This window comes from Lemur catta, chromosome 1 (genome assembly GCF_020740605.2).
Source record: "Lemur catta isolate mLemCat1 chromosome 1, mLemCat1.pri, whole genome shotgun sequence".
In the NCBI taxonomy this organism is placed as follows: Eukaryota; Metazoa; Chordata; class Mammalia; order Primates; family Lemuridae; genus Lemur; species Lemur catta.
In genome coordinates this window covers 230,542,720-230,552,795 of record NC_059128.1, presented here as the reverse complement: position 1 = coordinate 230,552,795, position 10,076 = coordinate 230,542,720, and the positions used below count along the sequence as shown (strand labels likewise).

General features: G+C 43.0%; 1 protein-coding gene across 2 annotated transcripts in view; it reads left to right on the top strand.

The window, feature by feature from the left end:
* The first annotated feature begins 6,656 nt into the window (after window positions 1–6,656).
* GRAMD1C (GRAM domain containing 1C) overlaps window positions 6,657–10,076 on the top strand; it is an 87,716-nt gene continuing 84,296 nt past the window's right edge. Inside the window, exon 1 of one of the 2 annotated variants that reach the window (XM_045540246.1) lies at window positions 6,657–6,732. In XM_045540246.1, coding sequence (XP_045396202.1) covers window positions 6,706–6,732 — 27 coding nt within the window. In that variant the 5' untranslated portion in view covers window positions 6,657–6,705. The remainder of the gene's footprint in view (window positions 6,733–10,076) is intronic. The other variant, XM_045540247.1, reaches the window with a different exon arrangement.

Genomic DNA, 10,076 nt, shown 5'->3' with positions numbered 1-10,076 from the left:
GGTGGTTGTGTTCTCTCCCACGCCGTCATATCACTTGTGGTAGCTTTACTCTCAGAAGCCCCCTCTGGTCCTGGGCTTCTGGTATTCATGCCCTGTGTAGTCCCCTCCCTCTGTGGATCAGGGCTGTCTGACCCCAGTAGAATGCAGTGTGAGCTACAGTGTGTAACTTCCAAGGTTAGGTCATAAAAGGCATTGTAGCTTTCACCTTGGTGTCTTGGAGCACATGTTCTGAGGAAGGCCACTGCCACGCCATGAGGACTCAAGCAGCCCTGTGGGCAAGCCCGTGTGGAGAGGAATTGAGCCCCCAAACCAACAGCCAGCAGCACCAGGTTTCCAGCCACGTAAGTGAGACACCTTGAAAGTGGATCCTCCAGCCTCAGTCAGGCCTTCTGATGACTGGAGCCCTACATGACTACTGAGGGCCACCCCATGAGAGACTATGATCTAGGACTGCCCAGTTGGGCAGCTCCAAATTCCTGGTCCACAGAATCCATGAAAAATAACGAATGATTATTGTTGCTCTGGGTGATTGGTCATGCAGTTACAGTAACTGGAACACCAATGGGTCCAGAAGAAAAGTGATTGCCTTCCTTTCTTCTCCCTGTTAATTCCAGACTCTTCTTCACTCTTCCCTAACACCCTAGCTTTGAATTTCATGTCAGAAAATTATGCCACCAACTTCCTTTCTTTATTATAGTCATATGCTAATTCATAATTCCCATCCCTCTTTTTTAATATTGAAGATTTTTGCTCCTTGCTCAAGGTCACTTTTTTCTACACTACTCTTTCTCCCCCCGCCCCCGACCCTTTAGGCCACCCTAGCCTCAGATACACTACTCTTTTTATACTTGGTGATTTCAGTAGCCACCAAGATCATACTTTCAATCCCTGGCTTCTTAGTTCCCTGACTCTCCCCTAACAATCTTAACCATCACGCTAGTCAGCCACTCACTGTCAGGCTCACGTCAGAGAACTTATCATTATAACTACAACTTGTCTATAACCTCACTTTCAAGCACCATTTCTCTTTCTAACCCATCACCTCTGTTTATGACCAGCAATACTTCAACCCCAACTAGATTTACAAACCTTTGATCCTAACACTTTTCATAACACTTGTCTTTCATACTCTTATAACCTTATTTTGCTTCTTACCTGGCTTGGACTTCAGGTATAGTGATTATTGCCACATACCTGAATACATACTCATCTCCCTTGCTTCTCTTGTGCCATAGCTTACTCACCTGGTAAAAATCAACCATAAATAAATATGACTCTGTTCATTCTGTGCTTGCATTTGTGCAACAGCAAAAGACAAAAACAAAAAAAAACCCCAAAACAAAAAATAAAACACCACACAACTGTGCAGGCTGGTTTCAGTTTCTTTTATTTGATGGGTTATAATAGTTTTTAATTCTTATAAAGAAGGTTACAAGAATAGTACAAAGGCTTCCCATATACCCTTTGCTCAGATTCTCCAATTATTAACATTTTCATGTTTGCTTTATTTATTATTCTTTCTCTCTGCACATAATTTTTTTCTGAAGCATTTGAGAGTGAGTTACTCCAAAATACATCAGTGTATACAGTCATGTGTCACTTCACAACGTGTCATTAGGCAATTTAGTTCTTTTTTTTTTTTTGAGACAGAGTGTCACTTTGTTGTCCAGGCTAGAGTGAGTGCCGTGGCGTCAGCCTTGCTCACAGCAACCTCAAACTCCTGGGCTTAAGCAATCCTACTGCCTCAGCCTCCCGAGTAGCTGGGACTACAGGCATGTGCCACCATGCCCGGCTAATTTTTTCTATATATATTTTTAGTTGTCCAGATAGTTTATTTCTATTTTTTTTTTGTAGAGACAGGGTCTCGCTCAGGCTGGTCTCGAACTCCTGACCTCGAGCGATCCACCCGCCTCGGCCTCCCAGAGGGCTAGGATTACAGGCGTGAGCCACCGCGCCCTGCCGGCAATTTAGTTCTTGTTCCAGCATCACAGAGTGACTTACAGGAACCGAGACAGTATAGCCCACTACACACTCAGGCTCTATGGTATTGCCTATTGCTCCCGTGCTATAAATCTATGTAGCATGTTACTGTGCTGAATACTGTGGGGAATTGTAACACAATGAGAAGTATTTGTGTATCTAAACATAGAAAAGGTACAGCAAAAATACAGTATGATGATTTTGTGGGGCCACGTTCATATATGTGGTTCATCATTGACCAGAACATCATTATGTGGTATGTGACTGTATTTTCTAAAACAAGAACATTCTTAGACCTAACCATAATTTGATTATCAAAACCAGGAAATTAACACTGAATCAATACAATAATCAATCTGTACTTTATCCAGAGTTTTCCAGTTGTCTCAATAATGTCCTTTAGAATAAAAAAAAAAAAAATTTTTCTCTGGTTCAGGATCCAATCCAAGATCACACATTGCATTTAGTTGCCATATGTCTTTAGTCTTCTTTAATATGAAGCAATACTTCAGTCTTTGTCTTTAATAAACTTGACATTTTGAAGAGTTCAAGTCAATTATTTTCTATAATGTCTCTCAGTTTGAATTTGTCCAATGTTTCCTCATGATTGGATTCAGATTATGCATTTTTTGGCACCAAAAGTAGTTTTGCACCTGCTTTTATTATTTGACAATATTTCTTGTAGATATTTTGTATCAGTACATAAAGAGTTTCCTCATTCTTTTTATGGCCATTATTTTGTCAATATTCGTTCTCTTCCTCTCTCTCTCTTCTCTCCTTCTGGAGCTCCCATTTATGTGTATGTTGATACACTTGATAGTGTCTCACAGGTTTCTGTTCATTTTTCATTCTTTTTTTCTTTCTGCTCCTCAGACTATATAATCTCATTGACCCATCTTCAAGTTTAATGATTCTTTCTTCTGCCTGGTCAAATCTATTTGAATTCTTCTAGTGAATTATTCGTTTCAGTTCTTATACTTTTTAACTCCAGAATTTCTGTATTTTTTAAATAATTTCTGTCTTTTTATTGATAGTCCCTATTTGGTGAGACATTGTTCTCATGGTTTCTATTTTGTACATGATTCCTTTTAGCTCTTTGAGCATATATAAAATAGATGATTTAAAGTTTTGTCTATCCCATGTCCAGGCTTCATTAGGGACTGTTTCTATTATTTTTTTCCCTATATATGGACCCTAATTTCTTTTTTCTTTACATGCCTTGTGATTTTTTTGTTGAAAACTGGACATTTTGAATACCATAATGTGGCAACTTTGGAAATCAGATTGTCCCCCTCCCTAGAGTTTGTCATTGCTACTTGTTCTAGTACTTACTGATTCTTTGGTTAGTGATTTTTATGAACTATTTTTTATTATGATGAAATATACACAAAAATTTATCATTTTACCCATTTTAAATGTACAGTTCAGTTGCATTTAGGATATTTATATTGCTGTCCAACAGTCACATCTCCAGAACTTTTTCATCATCCCAGACTGAAACTTTGAACCCATTAAACAATAACACCCCATTCTGTCCTCCCCATTGCCCATTGAAACCTCCATTCTACTTTCTTTCTTTATGAATTTGACTTCTCTAGACACCTAATACAAGATGAACTAATTTTGCAAAGTTTGTATTCTTTGTCATGTGTGGCCACAGAAGTCTCTGTTCTATTAGATTAGAAAAAAAGAAGAAAAAAAAAAATAAAAAAAAAAATAAAGAGTGATCTTCTAATCTTTGCAGATGGTCTCTGTGTGTTGGGCATGCTTTTAATACTCAGCCAGGCAGTTTGTAACTCTGCCTTAGCCTTCCTTCCTGCATGAGCAGTGCAGAAAGTCAGCCAGAGGTGAGAGTTTAGGACCTTTTTAAGTCTTTTCTCAACATGCTCCATGGTCTGGGCATGGGTGTGGCCTTCTGGATTCCCAGGAATTTGTGGGAGGTTTTTGAAGTCCTTATTTTCCAAAGCATCTTATTCTCTAGGTTTTCCTTCTAAGCTTTTCAGATTGTCTGTTATTTGCCTTAACTCTTATTCCTTGTCCGAAGTGGCAGTGGCTAATCCATTTGCTTTCAAATATTTTCAACAAAATGTTCCTCCCTCACCTCAAGGCAGTAGTCCCAGCCCTGAGAAAGTTCTGAGTTAGGTGAAATAAAGGCAAGTATGTCCTTGAGCCTGTAGTCACCAAACAGGTCAAAGCAAACAGCATGATGCTTTGAGAACAAAGTCTGTACTGCTCCTTCAGATACTGGGAACCAGTATTAGGAATGTGGGCTATTGTGGAGTGGGGGATGGTACCAGGGTAAGTTAGAATAAAATGTCACAAAGCTCTCTTACTGAGACTCAGCTGTTTTTTCTTAATTAAGAGTTCCTGATTGTTGTAAGGTTTTGGTTGGATTCTAAAGTTCCAAATAAATTGGTTCTGACAGTTTTTGACAGCTTATTTGTTGCTTTTGTGGAAGTACGGACTTTTGGAGTTCCCTACTCTGCCATTTCTGTTGATGTAACTCCTTCTTTTCTTTCTTTCTTTTCTTTTCTTTTCTTTTCTTTTCTTTTCTTTTCTTTTCTTTTCTTTTCTTTTTCTTTTCTTCCTTCCTTCCTTCCTTCCTTCCTTCCTTCCTTCCTTCCTTCCTTCCTTCCTTCCTTCCTTCCTTCCTTCCTTCCTTCCTTCCTTCCTCCCTTCCTTCCTCTCTTTCTCTTTCTCTCTCTCTCTCTCTCTTTCTTTCTTTCTTTTTGAGACAGAGTCTCCCTCTGTTGCCCAGGCTAGAGTGTGGTGGCATCAGCCTGGCTCACAGCAACCTCAAACTCCTGGGCTCAAAGAATCCTCCCATTTCATCCTCCCGAGTAGCTGGGACTACAGGCTCATGCTAATTTTTTCTTTTTTTGTAGAGACAGCGTCTTGTGCTTGCTCAGGCTGGTCTCGAACTCCTGGCCTCAAGTGATCCCAAAAATGCCCTTTAGCCAAAGACCATCAGAAACAACACCTATAGTTGACCAACATTGGATTTATTGACTTATTGAAATGAGAGTGAAAGCACACCATGCAGGACCATGAGGACATCTCAGTGAAAGGGTGTTAGAAAGGATTTACTAAAGGATTTGGGTTTGTGTTTTGTGATTTTGGGGGAGAGGATTCAAGAAGCGAAGCTTTGTCTTGGATTAGATGTTGTCAAGAAGCTGTGGCAATTCTATGATTGGGAGTGTTAATAAATCTCATCTAGAAGGTAGGAGGAACAAAGTGACACTAAAGCTGTGATTGGGAAAGAAGCAGCATTCATCTTAGCCAATACCAGGAGATATTTAGTCATTTTTGTGGTTTCAATCATGACCATGTTTTTGTCTGTGTTTAGACATGATTACACAGTGGCCTTATTTTTGTCTTGCTTTAACATGATCCATTAAAATAGCCATTTTTAATACTGGTGTTCTGTGAAATTTTTTATGCGGAACACAGTTTATGCAAAGTTTTGCAGAATGAGGGTAAAAACCTGTCTTTTATTGATTATCTTATTAGGTAATCTGTCCTTTAATATGCAATATAAATTTTGAAAATATACCCAATATCTGACTTTTTGTGGAACTGGATTCAACTCTTTCCCCTCTCCTGAACTTTATGTGAAGATTTTCAAACATACAGAAACAGTAAAAGAATCACTGAATAGTGTTATACTCTCCATTTTGATGCAATAATTGCCAACATTTTGCTCTCTCTGTATTTATCTGTCGTTGTTAAAGCATTTGAAAACAAGTTGCAGACATTATGATACTTGATCTTTGATATACCCCAAATACTTCAGTACGAGTTTCCTACTAACAAAGACACTTTCCAATACAACGACAAATTATTAGTTATCCGTAAATGAATATCCATAAATTTATCCATAAATCATTAATTATTCCATAACACACACTGTAATAGACGCTTCACGTTGAATCTTTCCCAGTTCTTCTAGAATGTCTTTTTTTCTTTTTTTTTTGAGACAGAGTCTCACTCTGTTGCCCGGGCTAGAGTGAGTGCCGTGGCGTCAGCCTTGCTCACAGCAACCTCAGACTCCTGGGCTCAGGTGATCCTCCTGCCTCAGCCTCCCGAGTAGCTGGGACTACAGGCATGGGCCACCATGCCCGGCTAATTTTTTCTATATATATTTTTAGTTGTCCAGATAATTTATTTCTATTTTTAGTAGAGACGAGGTCTCGCTCTTGCTCAGGCTGGTCTCGAACTCGTGACCTCGAGCGATCCACCCTCCTCGGCCTCCCAGAGAGCTAGGATTACAGGCGTGAGCCACCGCGCCCGGCCTAGAATGTCTTTTTTACAGATCTTTTTTTGGGAATCAAGGATCCGCAAAACTCAGCGGCCTTTTATCAACTCCAATCCCCTGTTTGAAGGAACAAGACTTTCCCACGCAATTCACTTTTTCGCACATTGGGCAGGGTATGCCGCAGGCACGGGAGTTTGAGGTTGGGAAGTAGGTGTGGCTCTTTAGGACCCCTCGCAAGGAGTAGCCTCCGGGCTAAGAAATTAACAGCCATCCTTGCGCGTTCGCCGAAGGCAGGGGTCCTCAGTTGCCGCCAGAGGGCGCACGGCGCGCGGCGGGACCCGAGGTGGTACGCGAGGGCCGGCGGTCCCGGCGGCGGGGCCGGGAGCCCGGAGCGCGCGCCGGGCCGCCCCCTCCCGCGGTGGGGCGCGGGGGCGCGCGTGCGCGGTGCCGCGGCGGCGGAGGGAGCCGCGATGGAGGGCGCTCTGACGGGCCGCCAGGTAAGGGGGCCTCGCCGGGCGCGTTCCCGAGCGGTGGCTTTACACGGCAGTCTGCCTCACGATCGTCGCTTGAACTTTCTCAGATTACGACAGTCAATTCCTTCCTTTCCTTTTCTCGGTGCTCTTTGGAGTAATTTGGAAAGCTGTTACCGGGGAAACGGTTTCCCGTGCTTCCTGCGAGCCTTCCCAGACGCCTGGGCGGCGGGGAGCGCGCGGGCTGCCCGCGGAAGCCCCGGGAGCTGCCCCAGCCTCGGCCCGCGGGGTCAGGCTCCGGTGTCGTGATTCTGACACGGTGCCACGTTCTCCCAGTCTCACCCCCTGCCTTCAGTATCAGCCCTTGATGAAAGGGCCCAGATGATTTAAATCACTGTGCCACCAACCCAAGTTTTTTTGTTTCAACTACGTTTGTTGTTTGTTTACTACCTTAGGTGACAAAACTTAAAAACTTCCTTATTAAACTTAAGGGGGAAGCCTACTTCTGTTGCAGGGGTAGCTGCATTTCTGAACACTATCCTCATTACTTTTACATTGGTTGTGTGTATGTATTTTATATTTAGAGAATTGCATTCAGTGTTATCCCTTTTGAAGAGCATTTTGTAGTTTACGGATCAGTAGAGGCATGCAATTAATTGTTGAATGAACAAATGAATATCATTTCAATTGATTCTCAAAACATTACTATGAAATAGGCAAGATAGATGTTCATGAATCCAATCGTTCATTCCACTATGTTCCTGGCATTGAGTGTTCTAGAAAAGATGGTAACACAAGCGTGATCCCTGCTTTCAATAAGCTTATTGTCTAGACTAGAGAGAATTATTACCTCTACCTTAGAGTCAAGGATTTAGAGAGACTGAGTGACTTTGCTGAGCACGACAGAGTTAATAAGTTAGAGAGGACTCTGTTGTAGCCACCCTAGAAAGCCAGAAAGGACCCCTGCCCCAAATTTGATTCAGGTGTAGAAACCGATCATGCCACACACACACCATGAGGGTATGAAAAAGTCTGTTACTTACATACATACTTGAGGTCTCTGGGAAGAGCAGGGCAGGCCTCTAAAGCAGCACGGAAATGGCTTAACAGAGCAAGGAAGGGAGACTGGCTCTAGATTTTCATTGCGGCTAGGGAGTGGGCTGGGGTGAGGGTTCCTGTGTGTGGACAAGGGTTTGCTTGGTTTGAATCTCCCACCCACGACAATGCAAAGGGCACTCAGGCTTTCTTATCACCTTGCCCAGAGGAAGAAGAGGGAGGTGTGAGAGTTAAAAGTTGTCAGCAGGCAAACATAAAAAAATTGAATCAGACTCCTTATTAATACTGTTCACCCCAGATATTTGGTGACTGAAATGTACCATTTTGCATTTAATTGAATTTGAACTTGTGTTAGTAAGCCATTGTAGCTCTTACTGAAAGCAGGAAGGAAGGTGAAAGTTCCATTGAAAGCTGTGTTCAAGCCGGGCGCGGTGGCTCACACCTGTAATCCTAGCCCTCTGGGAGGCCGAGGCGGGTGGATTGCTCGAGGTCAGGAGTTCGAGACCAGCCTGAGCGAGACCTCATCTCTACTAAAAATAGAAATAAAAATTATCTGGACAACTAAAAATATACATAGAAAAAATTAGCCGGGCATGGTGGCGCATGCCTGTAGTCCTAGCTACTCAGGAGGCTGAGGCAGGAGGATCGCTTAAGCCCAGGAGTTTGAGGTTGCTGTGAGCTAGGCTGACGCCACGGCACTCACTCTAGCGCGGGCAACAGAGTGAGACTCTGTCTCAAAAAAAAAAGAAAGCTGTGTTCAAAAGCCCTAAGTTATATTTTGAGAAATAAAATGAGTGCCTTGGTCACTATCAGTAATGTTTGGAACTCTGAAGGGGATAGGGAGTGTCATGGTTAGGACTTGCATTATGGTTTTATTGTGTGTAGAGACATATGTGACCTTGATCTATATTTTGGGTATCTGTGAACCAAGAAAGTCCTAGAGTTCTTTACCCTAAAGGGGCCAACTTTCAGGCAGTGGCCCAAGAGTCTGTAAAAATGTGCAAATGGAGCCAAGTGTACACCAGAGAATTCAGTGTTAAGATGACTTCTTGAAGTTCAGCCAGTTGTGCTTACCCTTGGATCCTGTGCTTTATCAAGGACATCCTGGTTAAGGGATGAAAAGCAACAGGTTTACCGTGAGCTCCGTCACATGTAATGGTGGTGATGCTCTCCACAAAGTATACAAACTGCCATTGCGGTTCACTCAGTTGACCCAAGTTGCTCCTGAGGCAGATGAGGGGTCCAGGAGAGGCACCCTGGCACCATGGCATCGGCCTAGGCAATGAGGACAGAGGAGGCCATGCCGTCCTGCATGTGGGAGATGCCAGAAGGCCCACATATAACTTTATCTTCTAGTAAGGAGTTTTTGGTGGCTGTATTGGGCTTGCAGGGTACTGCTTCCATGACCCAAGGCATGATGGGCAGGTGGGTGCGGAGGGTCATGGGCTCAAGGCTTGTGAGATCCTCTGTTTCCAGAAGAGCCCAACCTGCCAGCAGTTGCTGCTATAGTGGCATATAGTGTGGGGCTGAGGAGATAGTTTCTTGCACCAGAAGCCTATGGACATTATGGGTGGTCCAGAGACTCATGAGTCATGAGAAGAGATTGCTAAAGCCTCTACAGTGAAGGATTCTGTGTGTGTGTGTGTGTGTGTGTGTGTGTGTGTGTGTGTGTGTGTTTGTTTTGGGGATGGCATGGGGGGATAGTACCAATGGGAGTGTCTGTTTTACAATTTGGACAAATCTAGAACCTTTTCTTAGAGGGGGCTGCATTCAGGGTGGACTGATTTGAAGTAACAGCATAAATGGGCTTAAGTAAAACTTGTAAATGAGGATTATGTTTCCTCTAGAACCCAAAAAGGTCTAAAAGATATTGGACTTGTCTTAATGTTGTGGGTGCTAAGAGGGTCAACAGCTGTTTCTTGACAGTGTCAGGGATGGAGTGGCCCTTGTTTCACCAAGTAATTTTCAGAAATTTAACCAAATTGGCAGGCCTTATACAATGTGTGGGGCAATGGCCCAACCTCCTTTTGTGAGCTCCTTTGTGAATGAGTCAAAAGACTGACCTCAGAGGAGGGTACCATCAATATAATGTCACTCCTGTACTCCTGGAGAAAATTGGATGCAGTTAAGATCTTGCCTGTAAAGGCTGCATATGATGGCAAGGCTGTTGAGGTATTCCATGGATAGCCAGGTAAAGGTATATTGTGTGCCTTTGGAGGTGAAGGCAGTAATTTCAATAGTACTGGGTATAGGGGCCTTCATGGGTCAGGTGGCAGCATCAAGGATGCAGTAATCAACCATGAGGCACCATTCAT